The sequence below is a fragment of the Trichosurus vulpecula genome, chromosome 1 (genome assembly GCF_011100635.1).
Source record: "Trichosurus vulpecula isolate mTriVul1 chromosome 1, mTriVul1.pri, whole genome shotgun sequence".
In the NCBI taxonomy this organism is placed as follows: domain Eukaryota; kingdom Metazoa; phylum Chordata; class Mammalia; order Diprotodontia; family Phalangeridae; genus Trichosurus; species Trichosurus vulpecula.
This window is the reverse complement of record NC_050573.1, coordinates 233,388,088-233,413,781: the sequence shown is the minus strand read 5'-3', so window position 1 is coordinate 233,413,781 and position 25,694 is coordinate 233,388,088. Positions and strand designations below refer to the sequence as shown.

Sequence of the window (25,694 nt, the reverse complement as noted above, 5' to 3'; positions counted from 1 at the left end):
TAGGGCTAGCCATGTGCTGTTCAGTTGTGTCCAAGTCTTTGTGACCCTGTGGACCATATCACGCCAATATTATCCATGTGGTTTGCATGGCAAAGACACTAGAGTGGTTTACGATTTGCTTCTCCAGGTCATTTTTTTTTAACAAAGGAGAAACTGAGGGAAAAGGATAAAATGACTTGGCCAGGGGACTACAGCTAGTAAGTGTCTGAGGCCATATCTGAACTCAGGAAGATGTCTTCCTGACTTCAGGCCCACCTAGCTACCTCAGGGGAAGCCATGTCTGTGTCCACTATCAGCAGGTTAAAAACACTGCTAGTACTTAGAGATGCTGCTAGAGACTAGCATTCGAAGCTTAATATTTTATTCTTTGTTTCTTTAGCTAGCTTCCCACTTTCTCCAAAAGTTAAGTGGGCATACAATATCATTCAATTACACTGTTGTATGACTGTAGTCTCATATATGGATTTAGCTCAGCCAGGAATTTCCAGGTTCATTTGAAACTCTGCACCCAGCAAATGAAAGGTGCCAACTCATTATTCATAAATGTATGTTAACACTGATTCTTGATTCCAGAGGCCCGATGAAGCATGTTACCCACTGACAGAGTGGTGTGATAGACTCAATATACAAAACGGGATATACATTTTCGAATATGGCCAATACGGGAATCTGTTTTACTTAGCTATGCAAATTTTTACAAGGGTTCTTGTTTTTCTTTTTTTCAATAAGGGTGGAAGAGGTGGGGACAGAAAATAAATGTTTATTAAATGAAAAAGTACAATTTAATTAAAAAGGAAAACAAAATGAAAATCCAATGAGCCGATTTCTTCCTTTGCTATTCTTTCAATTTCTCCCATATATGGAGTACTCAGTTGTGGTTTCTAACCCGAAAAGGCAAGATGTGGTGTAAGGAAATTAGGGACCTAATATAAGATGAGAATCAATTGTTTAATGTCTGAAGAATGGTCAGATTTCTTTTGCAAACTTTGTGTGATATACTAGGAGTCTTGTCAAAGGAGGAATAAATTAATTTAGAATTCCTGCCAGTTGCTGATGGCCCTCAATACTCTGCCCCATTAATTATATTTATTGGAGATTGGCAATGATTTTTTTATAGGGTATTTCTCTGCATGACTGGATAACTGTAATTGGATAAATCTAATGATTAGGAAAATTTTCCATATAGCATGTCAAATATCAGCATTCTATATCATTCCCCCTACTAGCTTATAAACTCTATGAGGACAGTGACAGAGAAATGCTTGTTTGAATTAAATGGAATTTAAAAGGTTGCAAATCTTTATTTGCACCATTGCTGCATCTTTGAATGTCTCCCTTTACTTCAAAACACACTCTAAGTGGGGTAGAGTAGGGATAAGAAAAGAAAGGACTATGATTTTGTTGGTGTAGAGAAAGTCCCTCTACCATTGCAGGTTGGCAATTTCTTCGTAACCTATAATATTAGCTGCCTGGTGCATTGGAATATTAAGTGACTTCCCTAAGGTCATAAACCCAATGTATCAGAGGCAGGAATTCCATTAGAAGCTACTTATCCCTCTCTTGTTGACACACTGTATCAGGAGAAGGAATTAAAGCTGTGGTATGGATGGCGGTTCAGTAAGATAGTTTCTATAGTATCTTTCTAGGAAGGCTAACCTTTCAGCTGTTATCAGTCATTTGCACTTTAGTGTTAACAAATCGAAAGTCTTTTTTTTTTAGAGATCAAGTTTTGTTAGGAGAAAGCATAAAGACTCTGATGCTTGAATTGGGGTGATTAGAGATCCATTAAGGAGGAAGAAATGGGAGGACAGGGGAGAAAAAGTGTGGATGACAATCTTCAATAAAAGCACCCTAGACTCTTAGGTTCATGCCATTTTCTAAGACGAACTGGATCTTTTCTAGGGGGATCACTTATATCAACATTGGTAATAGGTAATTAGTCCAACTCAGTGAGATCCTGTTACTTTTCCCCTGCATGCCTGGACGTTGGTCTCCTTACTTCAAGTCTTTCTACTTTTCAGTTCATCCTACATGTACAGCAACCCTGAGGATCTTTCCCTCCCAGTGTGATTTTTTTCCCCTTTTCTTCTAATTAAAGGGGCTATCCCTTGACACTTCTTAAAGAGGCCTAGTTACTAAATAGGTGTTACCTCACTCTAAGTGAGTACATGAAAAGGACTTAGCCTAAAAGAGCCAAGGTCTCCCAATGCATCCTGGGTCATCTCCAGTCATCCTGATGAATATCTGGTCACTGGATCCAGGTGGCTGTGGAGGAGAAAGTGAGGCTGGTGACCTTGCACAGCCCTACCTCACTCAAATCAAAGTCAACTGCAAGTCATGTCATCATTTCCCTGATGTCATGGTCCTCTTCGAGAACGAAGGACAAACACAACCACCACCAACACAACACATAGCTGTGAGAATGGTCTCCTTAGGATACATGCCTGACTATGTCACTCCCTTGCTCAAGAATCTTCACAGGAGCCTTACTACTTAAAGGATAAAATAAAAATTCCCTAAAATGGAATTTAAAGCACATCACGATCTAGCCCCAGTCTATCTTTTCAGACACATTTCACACTTCCCTTCATGAACCCTACATTCTCATTAAATACCTATTTGCTGCTGTCTAACCTTGCTACTCCATCTCTTGTTTCCATGTCTTTGCATAGATATGTGCACATGTATGGAATTTATTTCTTCCCTCCCTCCATCCCATCTAGAATTTACTCTCTCTTCACTTCTGCATCTTAGAATACTTAGCTTCCTTGAAGTCTGGGCTCAGGTGACACCTAAGGCAAACCTTTTCTGATCTCCCATTGTCAGTACTCTCTCCCTCCTCAATGCCTCTTTTAAAAAATATTGATGCCTTTTGTTTTTCTATCACATTCATTTCCAAAAATATCCTTCTCTCCCCTATCCTGAGAATAATCCATTGTAACAAAGATTTTAAAAGTTAGAGAAAAAAATGGCAAAACTAGGGAATGACTCTTGGTCTTACATATTTGTGTTAGATCCCTAAATGTCTCGAATATCAGAACATCATCGGAGATATGCGTTGCAAAGATTTCCCCCAAGCAAAAGGTTTCTTAGTTACATTTATTTAGTTTGTATGATTTCATATAATCTCTGTTATCTGTTTTCTCTATTGTGATCTTCTTTATTTCATTTGGTTAAGAATTCTCCCCCCTGGCTCGTATTCTGATTGTATTCTCTTTTAATTTTAAGCTTATTGTGGTATATGGTATAAGATGCTGGTCTAAACCTAATTGCTGCCCAACTGCTTTCCAGTTTTCTCCGTAGTTCTTGCTAAAAAAGCAAAAAACAAAACAAAACTCCTTAAATTATCTTACATTTCCTTACAAAAGCACAAATGTTGTGTAGAGAAGAGACAGATAGGGTCAATATTGTAGAGGTAGAATTGATGACTTGGCAAGTGATTGGATAAAGCTACTAGTAAAGGCATTCTCTCAGAGGTACCATTTTTTCACCACTCGCACAGCCCTAGGTTCAATGAGCCGCCAACCTATCTGGAGATCTGGGCTGCTATTTAAGCAGGGATGGGGGCAGTCCCTCCAAGGGCTGTCCTGGAGCCTGCCAAACAGACCTAAGAGACTTAAAACACCAAAACCATGGCCAATAAGAGATGCAGACTGAGCAAAATCTAACCCAAACACAAGGGGTTGTTAGCACATTGTGAGGCACATAATAAGTGTTCAACATATAACAGTCAAATTTAACTTAATAGAAGTGGTTAGTTTAGAACCAAAATAGCTGTAATGCAAGACTTTATTTAGCTTGCTGCATTTTATCTTCCAGGTGCTTAATTTTTGTGGTTGTTATTGAATTTTTATTGGTTCCTACTCTTCAAACCATATTAGAACTACGAATTTCCCAAGAAAATCTACTCCCAGATATGCAGCTCTCAAAGTAGACTATGTTCCTTGCTTGCTAATGCATGAGATGTCACTATGATTTTGTCTTGATTTCAAATGTAAGGGAAAGAATCTCAAAGCTCAGACACAGTGTGTCATGTTAATGAAGGCAAGCGGACATGACCATCTCATGTATATCAATCTTTATTAGCATTTAAAATATATTAAAATATGAATATAGTAAAAGCAGGGGTTTCATTTACCCATAGAAAGATTTGGTAAAATCACAGAAATGGAAATTTACATCAACCAATAATATATTAAAATTCTATCTAAATCAAAGACCCCAAGGAAACATAACAAATGCATATGCTTTAGAGATGTTTTTCCTCAAGTAGATGGTGTTGTTGACACTTCTATCCAAATAGATACAATATTAGAAAAACATAATAACTAGTTGCAAGTAGAGGGAGTGATAGTAGAACTTTTATCATTTTCCTCCTGATTTCTCTGTCATTTTCCTTCTGCAAACATGGTGGAATTAATAATGTGCACACATTCTCCATTCCCTTGTGGAGGTGCCCATCTGAAAAGAAGTGCCAATTATGGAGGATCCCATAGGATTTTAGTTTCAGGTATAATTACTTGTAGGAAAACATCAGCTTACAAAACACCTGAATGTGGGAGACAATTCTTTTCAAGTCCCCTCCTTCTGAGCATTCTTTTATGATGATATATCTCTTGCTTTAAAAAATACAATAGGCTCATCTCATCGTCCGTTAATAACACAGCTCTTGATCGCAAAGATTACAAGTACAGAAGGCCAAGTCCCGCCCCCTGAATGTGATCAATTATACAGAGCAGAAGCCTGACATAATACAGTTCATCTATGAAGGCAGATTGTCAGCCAAAAGCAGTGTTATAAACAGATCCCAATGCTATACCATTTAAAACACTAGGGGACTGGATGACTGTCAGAGCCAGGCAGATGAGTGTTTCATTTTAAAATGCCTAGGCCTGATTTTTGTCATATTACATCATCACATCCCCCTTTTTAAGGTCCCAAGGAGTCTTTAGTGAACAACCAAGAAATGGTTACTTAGACAAAAAAAGAGAATTAATGAATCATGAAAACATGTGCTTTTTTTTTTCTTAAAGCATTCACACTTTCCTGAGTAAAGTACACAAAAATCTCACAAGACATCTTTTTAAAGCACCAGGTCTTTGTCTCTTCCCTCCGTGTATCTTTTGCAGACTCATTACAGTCCAGATGGCAAATCTGAGCCAAGTTCGGATGTTCTGGTGAAAACATTAACAGTGTATTTATGAACACTGTTTTTCTAATATTTCGCCACTTGAGGGTTTTATGCCTGGGAGATGGGAAATGGCTTCTTTAATGGAATCTAGGGAATGGATAAAAATGAATGTATGTGTGGACATCTTTGGTTTGTCTGATGTGATAAGACTTTGCCAAAGAATAACAATGTTGGTGGACATTCGAATGTGCCTAAAACTTTCTGAATTCTGGCACTCTGTCACCAAAATCTTTTCAATGTATAAAGCTTAGACACTTAACATTTTTCAGTATGGACGCAACCAGGTAAAACATGAGAAATCAAATTAACATATTCCAGATTTTATTGCTTGAATAACCTAAGTTCAAAGTGTCCAGGAGAGAGTGGCACATCTATTCCCTGATGACTTTGCTAGAGGCAGAATCTGTTTCTCCAAGGTCCTGGGCATTCCTGAACATCAGGATGGAATTATAAATCTTCAATGCTGGGCCAAGTTTAATACGCATCACTTTGACTATATCTGTCTGGGTCAGAAGCAGGAAGGCTTTGCCATCAATCTGCTGTAAATAAAAAAAAAATAAAGGGCCTTGTCTTCATTCTTCAGCAAAACTGTACTTCTGACTCTCCTAGACTTTCTCTACAATGACCTTGAGCCAGATAAAGTCAGGTGTGTCTTTATCCCCTTCCTGTCCTCCCCCTCACCCCCCACCAGCTTCTTTTTAAGAATGTAAGCTCCTTGAGGGCATGGACTGCCTTTTTTCCACCCCACCCCCGCTTTTTTTATCTCCAGTATTTAGCACAGTCCTGGTATATAATAGGCACTTAATAAATCATTTGCTTGTTGACTTGACATTATCACCATTTTCTGACTCCAAACCCATTTGTCCACAACAAAGAGAGGCATTATCACATAGAAGGCAGAAAAATGGCTTTGGAGCCAGGAAAACAGGGCATATACCAATGTGCGACCAAAATCATTTGACTTTTCACTGACCCAGGCAACTAAGACTAAAAATTGTGAATATATACATCAGTGGAGGGAGTTTCTACCCTTATGAAATCATAGGGCCCAACCTGGCTCAATACCATTACCATCACCCACACCACCACTTCCACCACCAACTCCTGGGTGGACAAATATGTACAGACTCAAAGTCACCCTCGCACAGGTCACTTAACCGGCCATACCTTGATTTAGGAGATACAAGGCTAAGAAGGACTATGGTTTCTCGGAGCCAGTCCATCAGAACTAATCTTTCCAATTAGTTTTTTTTTTTTAGTCATTTGAACATACACTTAAAAGTAAACCATTTAAATGCTGTTAAGTCACAACAGAGGGTGTACACGAATAGCCCCAGCCCATGAGGTAGAGGTGGGAATTACTTTGGCTGCTCAAATGGATCTGGACTAACATTCAGCTGGTATCTTGGGAGGGAGACAAGGTGCCCTTTAGAAAGCATGGAGCTATATACAATGGGGGAAAAGCCATGCAAGACAACAACAAAAACTGTGACTATAACGACCAAGTTTGGGCCCTGAAGACAAGAAGTGGGGAGGATACTGAAATCCTTTTGCTGACATTCATTACCTCTTTCCTGAAGTATCTGGAATGATCTTCACAGCCTGGAAGGCTTTGCACAAAATTTGCCACCTACAACACAAAACGAAAAACCTAATTTGAAAAATGTGCATAGTAGGTACTTGAGTTTAAATTCTCTCTGTTCAAATTTATTGAATACACTGAAGTAATTTCTTAGGTCATAAGTGAATCATAGTACAGCTTAGCAAAGCACCTGGAACATGGTAAGTTCTTAATAAACATTCTCTCTTTCTCTGCCTCTGTTTCTTTCTCATAACCAATTTAAGATCTGTGCATATATATGTATATATGCATATTCATACATATATATTTCAAACCATCAAAGACAAACCCTGGAACATCCCCAGATCACCCCATTCAACTCATTAACCATTTATTAAGTGCTAATGATGCACAAGGTGCTGTGCTAGGCATTGAAAGTGAAAAGATAAAAATAAAACAATTCTTGCCTTTGAGGTGAATGCTCGTGGGGGTATGGAAGCACTAAGGACTGAGAGAATTAGGGAAGGATGCATTGAAGAAGTGCCTAAGTTCAGCATTTAAGGAAGACCAGTGGGAGGTAAATTCTAGGCAGGGAGGACAGCTTGTGCAAATGCAGAGCACCAAGTGTGGGGCACGGCTACACCACAGCCTGGGGTGTGCTGGAGCCAGAGCAGACTAGTTTGAGAGAGCTGATGGTTAAATTATAATTGGGAGAATTTACACCTTGGAAATCAACCAATACTGAAAATTAGAGCTTGATTTATTGTTTATCTAGACTCAAGAAAGTGATGAAGAAAATGTTAGTAATGCAAATTACATTATAAAGTATGTAATGGGTACTTCCCTTCTCTCCCACCCACTTGGTAGTAGTCCAGTAAGGCTTGAATACAGAAGAGTACAATATAAGGTAGGAAAAGGAAGTGGGAGGCCGTGGAAGGCCTGAAATGACAGGCTGTTTGTGTTTTTGTCTTATAGGCAATGAGAAGACATGGAAGGTTTTCTGAGTAATTTGATAGGACTTATGCCTTAGGAAAAGTATTCTGACAGATGTTTGGTGGATGGGTTGGAGAAAGGAAAGACTAGATGCAGGGAGACCTGTTAGAAGTGAGAGGTTATGGGGCTTTAAACCAGAATGTTGGCCATAACAGTGAAGAGAGGGGAACAGTTGTGATAGCTATTATGGAGGTAGGATGAACAAGACTTGGAAGCTAATTGACTATAAAGGAGACGGAAGAGTTTTAGTGACGGAAGTCACTTAAGTGACCCAAGGTCACCCAAAGCTCCTCCCAGGTCTTTGACTCTAGGGCCCAATGTATTTTCTGGTCACTTTAGAGACTTTCAGTTGAGTGGTAGGGTGCAAAACCAGATTGCAAAAGCAATGAGAAGTGAGTGGGTAGTGAGGAAATGAAGTTACAGAGTATAAAGATAATTAATTCTTTCCAAGAGTCTGGCAGTGAGCAGGGGACAATGGCTTGCAGGGTCAACTGAAGTTTGCTATGGGTATCTTTCTCATTCTTTCATTACCTGTAGAAGGATACTAGACTGGATATTCAGATCTATTCAAGCAGTCACGCACATTTAATGGCTTTCTATCTACGTCAAAGTTCTGCCAAAGATCTGGCTGTAGGTTCAGGAAAGGAACAAGTGTTCCCTATAGACACATTTCCCAAGTATCAGATCAAACAAAAGTGTAAAGTACAGACGCCCAAAAGAGTTTGTTCCAAGTACCACACAGGACCCTGACCCAGTGCAGTTATTTTGTCTGATGCACAAAGAAATCAGATTCCATTTAAAATGTCAGAGGAATATTTTCACAGTGAAACAAAAAACTACCTCCTTCACCCTCAAAACAGAGTTTCTGGGTAATTGATAATCGGTTTGTTAATTAGGCTAGCTGGTAATCAATAAACTGATGGTCAGTAGTTTCTCTAGGCAACCAAAGACACAAAGGGAGACTCTGAATCACCTTAAATCCTTTCTGAAAAGGAACCCTCCCTGACAAGTGAAACTCAACCCTGATGGATGGACATTTAATGAGCAGATGGGCTAAAAGTCTTCAGCTCCTCCTTCTGAGAACACGGCTTGAACATGAGTCTAAGCTGAGTCCAGCAATCTGGACAGGGGAATCCATCTCTATCCAGACCACTCTGGTTTTCTACTTCATGAGCTGAGTAACCCTAAACTTTAATGGAGGAGTACAAGAATAGGGGCTCTTTTCCCCAGGGTGAGAACTCACTCAGACTGGATTCTATTTACACTCTAAAGAGAAGTTAGGTCTCCTAGTTGGGTGGCCCAAGATTGAAGAGTATGTTCCTTGAGGGCTGGGGGTAATCTCAATCAGTCATGTCCTTCAGAAACTGACTTTTACAGGAGTGGGACCTTAATGAGGAAATTGAGGAAAAAAGCCTGGATCCCAATTTAATAACTGGTTATTAATATAATAGTAAAATAAAAATTTCTCTCAATAGGTAAAAACAGATTTTGGGGAATGTAGGCCTTGGAGGACTACAAGAGTTGTTCTCCATCTGGTGGTCTGCTCAGTCAGGTTACAGTCTTCCTGAATCTGATTCCTGAGAGCTAGATGAGAAACCTAGTCATGAAGGATGCCCCTTTGGAGAAAAATAAATTTCAGCATTAAGTAGGTTTTTTCTCCTGGAAAAATGAAAAGGCAACAGAACTCTAGTATTTTCCTGTCTTCATCAAATCTGTGAAATCTCCAGAAAGGGCAACTCGTCTCTCTGTGGCAGTGCCCCATACATAGTAGGGGCTAAGTGTTACTGAAGTGAAACAAAACAAACCATGGTAACTACTCACATTCTCTGTCTCTCTGTGGTGTGTGTGTGTGTGTGTGTGTGTGTGTGTGTGTGTGAGAGTTTTAAAGTCAAAGTTTGTCAGAGACAATTTATTAATATACAAGAATTTCTGCTTGGAAAGAAAGTCAGAGTTACTTGGGTTTTTGATTGACTTAAACGGAATAATAACAATGTTAATGTCAGTGCACTTTTGGTGGAATATCTTCCAGAAAGCTCTTCACCCCGGAAGGTTACCCCATCTCTGAGCTACTTCTCCATTCGGAAGCACCTTCACCTCTGTGACCTGTTGACTGGTTCCTCCCAGGACATCCATTTTAAGGAGAAGGCTCAGGCTAATTGTCTTTATTCCTCTCCAAGCTACACTCTTCAGCAGAGGACTTCATCTACAGCATCCCCTCAATCCCCTAAGCTGTGTGTGTGTGTGTGGGGTCTTCCTGACTCTCTTTTATGTATTACCTTTCTTTATTAGAACAAGTTCTCTGAGGCTGGGACTTTCTGCTTTTATTTGTATTCCTAGTGCTTACTCAACACAGCTCCTGGCACACACTAAGGGCTAACAAATGCTGGTTGACTTGACTTGAAATCACTTACTCCATCTTTAACTGCTCCCATTTAAATCTGGTCGAAGGTCACTATAAACAGGACAAATGCTCTCTAATAATCTTAGTTCCAGGAACCATGAAATTGATTATCTTCTACTCAAAGATTCATGTGACTCCAAGGATTTCAGACTAGGACACTGTCATAATTTTCTTCAACAGCTACAACACGACCAATGCCTTGGTACCATAAACTTCTACATTCTCCCATTTTCATTCTAGGCACAAAATAATCTCCAGCATGAGGCATGTTTCTAGGATATCATTTTGTACTCTCTCTCTTCTCATTCTTTAGGCTGCATATAATCAGCGGCAAGATACATTACCCGAGTTGGTTCATTATAAATTTGGAGCTCCCTGCTTTTTACTTCAATAAAGCAGATGCAGCAAAACAGTGAAATAAAGAAAACTATTCCAGATGCTCAGGGTGTATATCATGTGGCATTTAGGGTGGAAGCATTGCCTAGCACAATTCACTTTCATTTTTATCCAATCCAATTCAACTCTATTCAGTTCAACAAACATTTATTTATCAGGCATCTACTCCATTCTGGGGCAGAGGCAGTGACAGCAAGGGTAGCCAGGCATTGTGGGGAACTCTGGGTTCCTCTAGAGGTTGCTAGCTAAGTAACTATGGACAAGTCACTATCCCAGGCAGTGCTCAATCTATATGTTATAGATATCAGTGGAGGGAACTAGGTGGCCCAGTGGAAAGAAGGCCTGGAGTCAAGAAGACCAGAGTCCAAATGTGATTTCAGACACTTACTTAGCTGTGACCTTGGACAAGTCACACTTGCCTCAGTTTCCTCATTTGTAAAATGGCAATAACAGTAGGACCTACCTCCCAGGGTTGTCATGAGGCTCCAATGAAACAATACTTGTTAAGTGCATGGCACATAGTGTGTACTATATAAATATTAGCTTTTATTATTATTATTTTATTATCTATAACTGGAGCTCCCCATAAGGATGAAATCACAGATCCAGACCATATCACTACTCCACCCACCAAAAAACTAACCAACAAACTCATAGAAGGCATTGTTCAATAGTCCTTGACCTTGAGGAATTTATATTGTACTAACTCATGGAATGGACACGATCTGAATATCAGCTCGGTCCCAGGACTACCTCGTTGGAAGCTCTGGCTTCTTCAATGTCTACAAAAATCATGTTGATTCAACAACCAACCCTGACCACTTGGTAAAAAAAAAATTCACTGACATATATATAAGTTACAAGCTATAGGATCTACCAATCAAACTGCCAAAGGGATAATTTACAGAGCTAGACAAAATAACAACGAAATTAATTTGGAAGAAGAAAAAGACCTAGGCTATCAAAAGAAATAATGGAAAAGGAATGGGGAGAGAATAGTACTTCTAGAACCCAAAGAATCATCAAAACCATTCGGAGACCATTTTAAAAAAGTATCTCAATAGAACATACCAGACAAGGAAAAATAAAAAATAACTGATCTCAATAGCCCAATGTTTAATAAATGCCAAATCATAAATTACCTAGGAAAGGTATGTGACAAGAACCGCTGGTAAGCCTGGAAGAACAGTGGGGTAGAACACCATTTTATACCATAAACAATAGTCAACTGAAAATGGATACGTGACATGAATATTAAAGACCATACCTTAAAAAAAAAACCAGAAAATAACAAGAAAAGATAGGGACAATAGAAGGGAATAAATTTTTAAGCAAACAAGGGATAAAACTGATCACAAATGATAAAATAGAACACTTTAATTACATGAAACTAAAAAGGTTCTGCATGAACAAAATTAGTGCAATTTGGATAAGAAAGGAAATGATTAACTGGTGGGGGGGGACATATCAATTATCACTCATAAGGATCTGATATCCAAGATACTTAGGAAACTAACAGAAATACAGAATAACAAAAGTCATTGCTCTATATAAGCCGTTAAAGAATATGAACAAATGGTTCTCAAAAGAATTGCAAATTCTTAAGAACCATACGAAAAATGTTCCAAATTACTAATAGTAAGAAAAATGAAAATCAAAACAATTCTGAGATTTTACCTCACCCTCAGCAAATAGGCAAAGATAACAAAAGATGTCAAGAGTCAATGAAGGAAAGGCAGTACAAAGATGGAGACAATCACACATTATTATTAGAGCTATGAACTGGTCAACCCTTCTGGATAATAATTTGGAATTATATGAAGAGGAAGTATCCACATGCTTTGACCCAAAGATTCTAGCAGCAGGCATATACCCTAAGCAGGTCATTAACAAAAGGAAAGATCTTATATATGACAAAATATTTATAGCAGCTTTTTTTTTTGTAGTAGCAAAGAATGAGGACAAAGTAGATGTTCATCAACTGGGGAATGACTAAACAAATTATGGTGTAAGACTATGGTGGAATGTGCTGTAAGAAATGATGAATATAATGAATAGTGAAAAGCATGACAAGATTTATACGAACAGATGCAAAGCAAAGTAAGGCAAATGATATACACAATGATTAAAATAATGGGAACTGATCCTATTTGCTGAGTAAAAAAATAATTTTTTTTCTCTTCCAGGTGAACAAGAAGCAATAAATTCTTTTTTTGTAACCTAAATTTAGCTTATCAATGGGGTAGCTAGGGACCACAGTGAATAGAATGGCTGGTCTAAAATCAGGAAGATTCATCTTCCTGAGTTCAAATACAGCCTTAGACACTTACTGTGTGACCCTGGACAAGTCACTTAACCCTGTTTGCCTTAGTTTCCTCCTCTGTAAAATGAGCTAGAGAAGGAAATGGAAACCACTCAGTATCTTCATGACCCCCAAATGGGATCATGAAGAGTCAGATGAGGCTGAAAAGACTGAACAATGACAAAATTTAGCTTATCAATACATCTTTCTTAGAACTACTGGGCAGTGCCTTGGGTCCAGGATCCTTAGGGATATGACTAGAAATCTAGAAAATTAAATCCAAAAAGTGAAAACAATGCTGCTGAATCATAATGATCATGTTTGGCCCCAAAGAAAAGATACGAGAAAGCGCCATCGCCCTTTTCTTTGCATAAGATGGGAATTGTGGGTGTGGAACACATGCTGCATATAATGTCAGACTTTTCTTATATGTTGTTAGTCTTCCTAAAATTTTTCCCCCTTTTTTACTGTTATAAGGGATGGCTCTCTTGGATGAGAAGAGGAAATACTGGGAAATCTAAGTTATATAAAAACAAGATAGCAATAAAAATATTTAGAGAAAAAAAACTTTTAAGCAACACCATAGCTGGTTGGTTTTCTCAAGGTCACTTAACAGTCAGAGTGAACTCCAGGGCAGAATTTAGCACCTGTGTCCACAACTTGAGCTGTTCACTCACCCTGACGTCTCTTCACTATATTTAGTCAGACTCAGTTTCACACCCAGTATGAAAGCCTCAGAATAATTTTGTTTTTAGAAATAATCAGTATGCTGATGTCTGCTTTGGTCAGCACTGACTCCACAAGTATAATTTTATCTTGAGGCCTTGAACCATTTTTAAAACGATCTTAAAAAAAATACTGGATAAGGATAAAAACATCACCACATATAGCCAACCATCAAACTGATAAGAAAGAAAATGTTCTTGCCAGTATAGCACAGTGGGAAGAGGGCTGGTCTCCCAGAGAAGAGCCCTGGGTTATTTGCCACACTAATCAAGCTGTATAACCTTGGGCAGATTTGATCTCTCTGGGTTTTGGCTTCCTCATTTGTAAATTCTCAAGAGTCAGAGCAGAGGACCTCTAAGATCCTAAGAGCTTGTGTTCTGACGTTCATCAAGAAAGGGATGAAAGAGTCATAGATTTATGCCTGGAAGTTACATCAGGGGTTAAAAGGTCCAAACCCTTATGTTATCAATAAGGAAAAAGAGGACCAGACAGAGATAACACGAAAAAGAGCCTGGATTTGAACACAGGCCTTCTGACTCAAGATCCTGCATTCTTTCTACTGTGGCATGCTAAGTGGTGTTTGAGTAAGGGGCAGTTCACATACACACTGGCTGTTTAACATCTGCTAAATTTTTTCACCTATTAGCAAGTGTAAACTTTTTTAGTTGAAGCTAGATTTTCTGTAAATTCTTCGGGGAGAGAGAATGATATGTCACGTTATGTCACCATATTAACAAAAATTTATTAATCACCTACTATGTGCCAGCCACTGTCCTAATCACTTTACAAATATTATCTCATTTGATCCTCACAGTAACTCTGGGAGGTGGGTAATGTTATTAACCCCCTTTTATAGTTGTGAAGAAACTGAGACAGAGAGAAATAAAATTACTTGCCCAGGGTCACACGGTTGGAAGTGTCTGAGGCTAGATTTGAACTCAGGTCTTCCTGACTACAGGCCCAGAGCTCTTATCCACCAAGATTACAGATGACACATTCAAACACTAAGGAAACCCCTCTTATTTACTAAGTGAGTAATTTTTTTTCTCTGTTCCAGGTGAACAAGAAGCAATGAACTGTCTTTTTGTAACCCGTATTTAGCTTATTAATACCTCCTTCTTTGAACCTACTGGGCTGCCGCTTGGGTCCAGGCTGTAGAGGATGTGATTGGAAATGGAGACATTCTCCAAGCAAGCTAATGAATAAAATGACCCTTCTGAGGCAAAGAGCACTCCTGGGGGATAGGAGATTGTGTCGTTCCCCAACTGGTCTTTATGGACAGTGAATGATCTTGCTGATATTTCAAGGTGCATCATCTGTTTAGGACAAATGAGAGCCAAAGAAATAGCTCTTCATTTCTGAGGAAAATGTTTCAGCAGCTGAGTTCTGGGAAAGGTCCCCAGCATTTCTGCCTATTTGTAAGAGAAATGATTTTATATGGCAAGACAGTAACCTACTGGGAATTTGGAGACCTGAACTCTGGTTCCAGATGTGTAACTAGAAAGCTACGCCCCCATTCCTGGGACTCAGTTTCCTCCTCCGTGAAAATGAGGGTAACGGAAAAGACAGTTTGTAAGGTCTGTTCCAGATCTAACATTCTATAATTGTAGGAATTTCATTTTCAGAAAAGCAGAGAAGAAAGTAGTTTTGTTGTGTAGTAACAACCCATTCCTTTAACTTGACTTGATTTATTTGCATGTAGGTTTAATTGTTCTTTCCTAGGCAAGCAAAGCCTCCAAATTATGCTTTTTTGTTGCTCCCTGGAATCAGGAATTGTTAGTCATTATTATAGACAGGATAAATCGAAGGTAATCAACGGAGGGAAGGCACCAGCATTAAGGAAGATCCATAAAATTTTCCTGTAGAAAGTGGGATTTTAGCCTTGGAAGCCAAGAAGCATGGATGAGGAGGGAGAGAGTCCCAGGCTTTGAGGGGCAGCCAGCGAAGGTCCCCAAAGTCTGGAGATGGAGTGTCTTATTGGAGGAACAGCAAGGAAGTCCATGTTACTGGATCACAGAGTATACGGTGGGAGGGTGAGTGTAAGGAGACTGGAATGTGGGCTGGGGGACAGGTTATGAAGGTCTTTAAAGGTCTAACAGAAGATATTGGTAGCAATTAATATAGAGCAGTGTGGTACACTAGAAAGGATGCTGGGATCTAGGTTCAAATCCTACCTGTGACTTTGGACAAATCGCTACCCTTGCTGGGTCTGTTTCCTCATCTATAAAATGAGGGGATTGGATTAGATGGCCTATAAGGGCAGCTAGGTGGTGCCGTGGCTAGAGTGCTGGGCCTAGAGTCAGGAAGACTCATCTTCCTGAGTTCAAATCTGGCCTCAGACACTTACTAGCTGTATGACCCTGGGCAAGTCACTTCACCCTGTTTGCCTCAGTTACCTCATCTGTAAAAATGAGCTGGAGAAGGAAATGACAAACCACTCCAATATCTCTCCCAAGAAAACCTCAAATGAGGTCACAAAAGGTCAGATACAACTGAAAGCAACTGAACAAGGTCCCAACTATAGAGAGGTTGCCTATGCAATGAATGATACCAATAGCACAGGATTCAAATTCTGCAGCCAGTGATCAGTGCCTGTATTTATGTGGTCCTGACATCTTCATGGCTTAACCACTGGATTTCCCAGCCCCTCCAAAAATAGCAGTCTGAATCCCAGCTGAGTTTATCTTTTCTGTTTTGATGTCAACAAGTAAGTTCCATGAAACTTAACTATGAGGGATTCTTGATCAAAAGCTTAAAACTAATATAGAACTTGTACCTATAATAATAAGATAAAGCATGGTCACATGGAAAGAGTGCTGGTTCCAGAGTCAGTGGGCCTGGGAGCAGGTCAGCATGACCCCCACCAATGACTCAGGGAGACATCCTTCTCTTGGAGGGTGTGTGGAATGACTTTTACAACATGGTTAAAGCCTATCACTGCTCTGGGAGAACCCTGAACATGAAGAATGACACAGCAATCTGCAGAGTCTAAGCTTTGCCTTTCTAGGCCCTGGAAACTTCCCTCCCTCCTTTGCTTACAACCTACTTTTGTTGACATCCATCTCTGGAGCTCAGCAGGCCTAGTTTTCTCCAGTGGGCTTGCTGTTTCCTCTAGATCCCTCCAAATGCCGATGCTCCCCATTTTGCTGAGCCTGTTTCAGTGTGCCCGACTGTACCACCTTACAGGACATTTGGGATCATGTTCCCTGCCTGTCTCATTTTTTTTTTTTAAACAGCTGAGTTTGTCATTTGCCTGTTTTATTCCCAAAGGTCCAACTGAATAACATTCCTATCCTCAGCTTAGCAGTGCCCTGGATTCTTTGAACTGCATTCCCCTGTGTAAAGCTTGCTTTGAAAGCGACTGCCATCTTTTAGCGTTAATGAACATTTGGGGAGCACTTGGTTGGGATGGGGCAATTTATATAGTGCTTTAAAAGTTTTTTTTTTCAATATAGGAAATAAAAATTCCTGTTCTTTTGCCAACAACACTTAACAAGTGCTGTCTGCAGCAGCTGGTGAGACAGATACATATGGCTTGCCCACCCTACCTCCATAACATGTATGTGTACATACTTAACACACTATACATCCCCTGATTAACTTCTCAAAGAGGCCTATTCACTGAATGGGCGTTACCTCACTCAAAGTGAGAGCCTGAAAAGACTTTAGCCTAAAAGGGCCAGGGTCTCCCAATGCATCCTGGGTCATCTCCAGTAGTCCTGGTGAATATCAGGCCACTGGACCCAGATGGCTCTGGAGGAGAAAGTGAGGCTGGTGACTTTGCACAGCCCTCCCTCACTCAAATCAAAGTCAACTGCAAGTCATGTCATTTCCCTGATGTCATGGTCCTCTTCAAAAACGAAGGACAAACACAATGACAATACAAGATGGTGTGTATGTGAATATGTATATATATGGGCTCATATGTGCCATGAGTGTGTCCTGTGAAATTCATTTCCTTGAAAAAAATATTTCCATGTGCAGAAACTATTCTAGGCCAAGGGAAAGAGAAAGACAAAGAGTTGGAAAAGACATAGGCCCTGCCCACAAGGACCTTACAATCTAAAGCAAGAGAGTAGGCCTGCACAATATAAGGCCTGTGGGCTGCTTGTGGCCTGCAAAAGGGTTTCAGATGGCCCTTGAAAAACGGAGAGGATACAAAAGAAAGTAAAGATGTAACAAGTGCTTCATCTGTGTCCCACTTAACCCACCTTCAACTAGTAACTATTGCGCCTGTCATGTAACTTGGCAAGTAGGCTGCCACTGCGAACTCTTTCCTGTTTGTCACATAACTAGTGGCAAACAACCACTGTCAGTCTGTCTGTAGTCTGGGAGGAGTGATAGTCATATCTTTTCGCTGTGTTTTTGGTGGTTTCTGGTGTTGAACAAGGACAAAGTGAGCGTAGTAAAGTAATTTTTTTTAAACATTAATGTGATTTCATGATAAATAAAAATCTTAAGTAATAAGTAATATTATTGATATCATTGATATCAATTGAAATTTCCCTTTTAAAAATATGGATTATTTGCAAAAATAGTTAAATCACCAATTATACCTTTACTTGGAAAGTGAGCCACTAAAAACCTGTCTGTGGCCTGAAGAAGTTTAGCCTGTTTTAATTTTGGTCCCTACCTACTGCCACGTTGTACTGGTCTGAAAGAGAGTTATCAGTGGAGTTCAAAGGCCAAATGAAACTCTGCAAGCAGAATGATATTGGTCAACTCAAACGAAACATGATCAGAAATAATCAAACTTGGTTAGAACCAAATTTCTAACAATATGGAATAGTTCTTTCTCTGTACCTAGACAAAAGAGAGTATATCCTTTCATCACGTCATCTTTGTCATCTAAAGAGAATGGTAGTTAACCCACAGGGTGTGGTTCGTTTGTACATACTGTTACAAGATTCTGCTCCATCACTTTCACTATTGAGGAAGCACAGAAGTCATTTTTCTTAATCCGGCCATCCCAGAACTGCTTTCTCAAATGACTTCTATTCTGAACACCAGCGTCAATCAGAATTCCACACCAGGTTCAAGCTGTTGGAAAAATGTTATAAAACTGCGGCCAATGGAAATATCTTCCCCACTGAACCCCACTTTGCAGTGTCCCTTATTTTTGTGTGTCCAGCTCTGTGCTAGGTACAACTGGAGATATGAGAGCAATTTAAGACATGATCCCAAACCTCGAGGAGATCAAAATCCACACGGAGAGACAAGCTTAACGTATATGGAACCATTAGGTGCTAACCTATATGAATTTGGTTCTGCTGTTTTTCCAGTCGTGTCTGACTCTTCATGACCCCATTTGAGGTTTTCTTGGCAAAGATACTGGAGTGGTTTGCCATCTTCCTCTTCAGCTCATTTTACAGATGAGAAAACTGAGGCAAAGAGAGTTAAGTGACTTTCCCAGGGTCACACAGCTTGTACGTATCTAAGCCAGATTTGAACTCAGGAAAACAGTCTTCCTGATTGCAAGCCCAGTGCTCTGTTTGCTGTACCACCTAGTTGCCCCAGCTTCCTTGCTAGATCTCATTATTTCAAGTATAAAAGAAAAAGCAAGGGGGTGAACAAAAAAGCATGGATTTGATCAGCGTGGTCACACAGCTGACTTCTTACAGAATACTGGAACAGTTGATGCAAATATTCACACTCTCAGGAGCCACTCAAGGATAAGCACCTGAAGACACAATCAACTAAAGCGCAAGGGGCTGGAGAGTAGATTTCTGTGTCCCCTGTGCAATGATTTTAGAAAGTTCTTAAAAGCATCTGGTGACTGATTAAGCGATCTGGTTCTACCCTTTTTCTGAAATACTGGGTTACCTTAAACTCAGTTTTCTTCCATGCTCAGGAAAAAGAAAAAAAAATACATTCTCTAACCTCCAAGGAGAAATACTGGGAAAATAAGAGACTATTTTCAGTAAGAGTCCCCAAATTGCTCTGAGGAAAATTAAGAGCAATGCATGGTTTAATTGATCCTGATTAAACTTAAAATTTAAAGGAAACCCATATGTTGTGACTGGTTTTTTTCTGTTTTGTGCTTGCCTTTGTAAATTTTTTTTTTTTACCATGATATCTCTTGCATGTCTCCTTCGTTTAGAGAAACCCAGGCATGCTGCTTACTTCACCCTCTGTGCCCTGCTCTCATTAGGGCCTTGCCTTTGGGCGATAACTCTCCTTCCCCTAAATCTTCATTTCTTAGAACCTCTGGCTTCCTTTAAGATTCAGCTCAAATACTACCTCCTGCCAAAGGTGTCCCTCACATACTGATGCCTTCTCCTTTATGATTACTTAGCATAGAAGATAGATGGCTGGGCCTGAAGTCAGGAAGACCAGAGTTCAAATCTGACCTCAGGCATTTCCCATAGCAGGATGACCCCGGACAAATCACTAAAAACCCTTTTTTTGCCTCAGTTTCCTCAACTGTAAAAGAGGGATACAAATAGCAACCATCTCTCAGGGTTGTTGTGAAGACCAAATGAACACTTTGCACAGTGCCTGGTACATAGCAGGTGCTTAATAAATGCTTGTTTCCTTACTTCTTATTCTCTATGTGTCTAGTATGCATACGTACGCATACTATCTCCCCAGTCAGAAGGCCCTCCTTGAGGAAAAGGAAGATTTTTGTTTTTTCTCTGTATCTTCAGTTCTTAGCATAGTGTCCAGTACAACACTAAGCACTTAAGCCAATAGACTGGCATTGCCACCTGGGTAATGCTAGTGCTAATGTATATTAGCAATAATCCTAAAGTTGGGCTTGATCTCTAGCAGTGTAGTGTGGTCACAAGCGCTCTGAATTTGTCATCAGAGGAAGCAAACTGAAACTCTCCCTCTGATATTATCCCCTCAGCTAATTCTTTGTTACCTCTTCTGTATGATGAGAGGGTCAGATGGAGTGATCTTTGTAAATCCCTTTTAATCCTAATCCCATAATTCTGCAAAGTCAAGGTGAATACATTACCCTCTGAGAAAAAGGAATTCAGTGGTAAGAAAATGAATGAATTCTATTGGAACACCAAGATGCCATTGGGCAAATAGCAACTCTCAGAGAATAACCTTAATTCAGGAAAGAGTCATGAGCAGTAGTAAGCAAGGTTCTGAGAAACCTAAAGTCTTCCTATGTATTTTCACATTTTTGTTGGGATGAAGTTTATGGTAGGAGAAATAACACTATATTTGGAGCCAAAAAAGTAATTTTAAATATAGGCTTTAAATATGCTGACAAGCTGGGTGATCTTAGACAGGTCACTTAAGCTTGACGGTAATGCAGAGAAGAAGAGTGATTTGGTTAATAGAGAACTGGCCTTAATGTCAGAAAGATCTGTGTTCAAGTCACAGCTCTGACATATAACTGGCTGCATGATCCTGTGTAACAACGTTACTTGCTGCTACTGTGGCTGTGTAAGGCCAATAACACCAGCACACAGAAAGGCTGCTAGGACAGGTCCTTTCATCTGCTTTCTTAAGGAAACTTTAAGGGGTTAACAATCTCAGTTTAATTAAACATACATATATCATTCACTTAGTTCAGGGGAAAAAGTCAGCACCCTGAACTTCAGAGCAAATACAAACAGAAACTACAAACAGACCAACAGACAGGCTTTGTCTGATCAAGACATCACATACATAGTTACCAAAAAGAGAAGCACCAACAACTGGGTTTTCAAAGCCGGGGTGGGGAAGGGGGCCCTTAACAACAGCTACCCAGAATCTCATCTGGCCAAATCACTCTTCCAGTGAGTGAGAGCCCAAAACAAAACGCCAACCTCAGATCTTATATACCCTTCTCAGGGTCAGAGGGCATCACAACCATGGGACTCAAACCTATGTGAACTAGGCTTTCTTGTTTCTTAAGCAAGTCAAAGACTCTTGATTCAATCAAAGAAACAAAAGACAAGAAGTCTACTTTGCTTGGTATTACATTTGAAAGGCAAAACTTATCAAAGGTATTTGATTACCTCAGCATTCCAAAAGAGAAAATAGTAAAAAAAAAAAAAAGTCCCACCCTAATTATCACAATACCCTGGGCAAGTCACTTAACCTCAAAATGTTCTTGGCAACTCTCTAAGATGGTAAGTTACCGAGAAGGTACTGACCCAAAATGGCAAGTTTCCTCACCTGGCAGGTCCCCATAGAAATGAAATCACAGTATTGCTAATTCACTACCAACCTCTCAGATTCCTTTAAGGACTAAATCGAAAATGTACAAGAAAGCAATGTGTAAACCATCAAATGATACAAAATACAAGTTTTTGATGTTTCGTGACTATGCATGAAATTTTAAGTGAATAATATACTGTCATGAAAGCTTTGGCCTTTATGATTAAATTGTTCTACCAGCAAGCAAAATAAGAAGGGTTAAGATAAAGATGGGAAACTGAGGCAAAGGAACCCAAACTAACCAATTACCTTTAAATAGCTTTCATGATTTCTTTATGATCTTTACTTTCTTTTCCCCTTCAAGCTTACATAATAACCTGGGTGGCATCAGAGCATTTATTCTGACAGATGAGGAGGGGTGCAATTTGGATAGGGCTTTCATAGAAACCTGTCTTGTACTCATAACTAGGGAATCCTTGGAAACTTCAATGTCTTTCTCAATTTGCTTCCCCCAAGGGGCGTCTAATCTCCTGTAAGCACTCAAACTAACAAGAACATTAAAAAATATTTTATTTACAGAATGACAAATAAAGGCAAGAAATACTACCTAAGGGAATAGACAATTATGGAAAATTCTCCGTCTCCAAAAGAGATCTTCTAACTACAGCCCTATGTGGTTTGAGGTTGCTAAATTCTTGTCCTATAGCTGATTAACCACCAATCATCCATGTTTAATCTGGTGGGTAGAACTGACTTCTGCTGATTCTCGAAAGGAAATGCTCCCGTACCTGCCTATATTTACTCACCCTGCCTACATTTATTTTAATGTGTTACAGGTACTTCCTTTTTCTTGTGCCACAACCAGACTGCATCCTTGGGATTACCATGGTTTTTTGATTCACCATACCTTTACAATAGGTCACCTGGATTCAATGGTTGGTTCTCCCTGGCCAGTAACACGTTGGACTCATGATTGGCTAGGGTTGCTCTCTCTGGATGGAAGCATCTAATTTAGTCTTTATCAGAATATCAGAATATACACTATGTTGCTTGTCTATAACCAAAATGGAGGCAGACATACACAACTGAAAAACTTTATAATAATGGCCTACTTAGCCACTTTGAGGCTAAGAACTTCAAATTTTAAGATGAGATACTGGCACCTAGCCCTAACGTAAGAGGCTTCTGCCAGTCAGCCATCCTTGCATGAGGCAGGAGGGAGGAGGAAGGAAGGAAGGGATCTTACTTGCCTTTTTCTGGCTTACACCTGATATACTTAGATCTTACGCATTGACCATAGCCTCCCTTTCTTACTGAACCAAGGGCTCCATGCATATTTTTCAAAAAATCTCATTTGGAGGAGAAAAAACACACACTTAGCAAAAATTATTTTATCAGGCATAAAAGGACGTGAACACAAAAGCCATTTTCTTTTTTTTTTTTTGAGGGGGGAAGGCAGGGCAATTGGGGTTAAGTGACTTGCCCAAGGTCACACAGCTAGTAAGTGTGTCAAGTGTCGCATTTGAACTCAGGTCCTCCTGACTCCAGGGCTGGTCCTCTACTCACCATGCCACCTAGCTGCCCCCATGAAAGCCATTTTAAATGTCACAGTTCTGATTTAGACATTCTCCTTCAAAAAGCTTCAAAACAAAGAAAGGAAATAGATTTCTCACCTCATCAACAGTCCAATTGGCTACTTCACTTGCCTGGATATCAGCCACACCCGGAAGAAGCTTGCAATGCTGTTCCCTGCAGAGGGGAAGGTCTCGGGAGGGATGGGTTGACATGGTAGACAGGAAAACTGACTGGTGGAGGGCCAATTGTGTACTTTCAGTAGAGTATTCTGGGGGGAAAAAGTAGCACCATATGGAATCACTTTATTCAACCTAACTTAACAAATCTTAATAATATGAATAGCTAACATTTATAGCACTTATGATGTGCCAGGCACTGTGCTAAGTGCTTTCCAATTATCTTATTTGATTCTCACAATAACTCTGGGAGGTAGGTGCTATTATTAGTCCCGTTTCATAGACAAAAAAACCTGAGGCATAAAGAGGTTAAGTGACTTGTCATACAGCTAGGAAGTGTCTGAGGCCAGATTTGAACTCAAGTTTTCCTGACTTTAGGTCCAGTATTCTATCCACTGAGTCACCCAGCTGACCACTGCCTACAGAGTTCACTGTGCTCTGTGCAGTGGAAGACAACAAAGTTTAGAAAGGCAAGGGCCATGAATTCCTGGAGCATATAGTCCAGGCCAAGTCTGAGGTGATGAATGGCTATTATGATAATGAATAGTAACACTAAGCCTCCAGTAAGGCACTTAGAAGTGATCCTGGGCTTTCAGAAGCTATTGTCACCTGTGTGTCCCTGGAACACAGGCTCTAGCAGAAGCAAGTACAGGCCATGCATGCATCAAAGTGATTGTATATTTTTTGTAAGTCAGGTTCATTAGGACTGGGCAGGAGCACTACCAGAAGAAGCTGGTCATCAGGATATTTTTAGCTACAGTAACTCATTAAATGGTCTGTTCTAGTATGGAGGATCTGGGATCTCAATGTGGAGATCCTCTTCTTTTCCTCAACAGAGCTTAAAAAAAAAACATGTTTTTGTTCTCCTTAGCTTTCTTCTGATGACTCTGACATATGCTGTAATTCTTATGCCATCTCAGAAGACACTGCAACCCTTACCTGGATGAAAATAATAATAAAGATGATAATGATAATAACAATGAGCATTAATATAATACTTTAAGGTTTGCAAAGGGCTTTAACATTTATTAACTCATTTGAACTTCACAACAACCCTATGAAGTAGGGTCTTCCCTGATGTTCCACAGCTGGTAAGGGTGAGGAAGGATGTGAACTCTTGATTTCCTGACCCCTAGTCCTTTACTCTATACACTGTACCATCTAGTTGCCAAAAAGATCACCTAGTCTTTGCTTAAAGACCTCCAATGAAGGGGAATCCCCTTCTATCTCCTTCTGCTCATTCCTTTCCATCTTTGGATAGTTCCAGTTGTTAGGAAGACTTTGCTTAGAACACGTCCACCTTTCCCTCTTCATAATCTCCACTCATTGCTCCTTGTTCCGCCCTCCAAGGCTGGGTTGTTGTTTGTCCTGTATTTTCAAAGAGGACCAATGACACCATCGGGTGATGTCTTGACTCCTGGAGGAAATGGATTTAAGTGAGGCAGAGTTGCACAAAGTTGTCAGTCTCACTCTCTCTTCCACAGTCATTAAGTCCATTGGTAGGACAAAAGTCAAGATGACTGGGATGCAATAGATGGCCTTGGCATCTTCCATGTCTGACCAACCTCTAAAGGCTCCACAGTGCCTGCTTCAGTCACTTTGGAACAAATAGGAACAAACCATTCTCATTTGCCCATTTCAAAAAGGGGAAGCTTGGGGTAGATGCTGAAGGGTCTGAGGCCCAGCAGTTACCCTCCATTTGATTTGGCCCATCTGCCGAGATGGTTTACTGGGGTGTGGCATGCTATAGGTCCTTGGAGCTACAGGGGAGAGCTGGGTGACAGGTAGACACCAAAGAGGGGTGAGCAGCCCTGAAAAGAGCTTGGCAAGCCTTCATACCAGAGGTGCTAGGCTTCCTTTAACACCCCATACACCAAGGCCATATGGAAAAAAGCTAATCTGTCTTCAAATACTTGAATAGAGTAATGTCACCACAAAGTCCTGTCTTCTCTTCTCTGGACCAAATGTCCCCAGGTTCCTTCCAATAATCCTCATGTGGCACAATCTCAAAGCCCTTTATCAGCCTAACTGTCCTTTGAATACTATGTGACATCCTTTTAAAAATATGAACTGAAAACACTACTATTTTCAGATACAGTCTGACCAGAGCAGAGCATTCTAAGAACATCACCTTTCTAGTCCTGGCTATGCCTGTCTGAATGTAATCTACGATTTCTTTCTTTTTAAAAGTTTTATTGCTGTGCATTGTTTTTGCAATACAAACATTTGCACATTCCTCCCACTTTGTGAGAGGTCTCTTGTAACAAAGCAAA

General features: G+C 40.0%; 1 protein-coding gene across 1 annotated transcript in view; it reads right to left on the bottom strand.

Moving 5' to 3' along the window:
• Nucleotides 1-4,089: 4,089 nt before the first annotated feature.
• L3MBTL4 (L3MBTL histone methyl-lysine binding protein 4) overlaps nt 4,090-25,694 on the bottom strand; it is a 394,385-nt gene continuing 372,780 nt past the window's right edge. The window contains exons 16-18 of the mRNA XM_036741011.1: nt 23,344-23,513; nt 6,759-6,821; nt 4,090-5,730 (exon numbers count right to left, since the gene is read on the bottom strand). Of these exons, the coding sequence (XP_036596906.1) occupies nt 5,563-5,730; nt 6,759-6,821; nt 23,344-23,513 (401 nt within the window). The 3' untranslated portion in view covers nt 4,090-5,562. The remainder of the gene's footprint in view (nt 5,731-6,758; nt 6,822-23,343; nt 23,514-25,694) is intronic.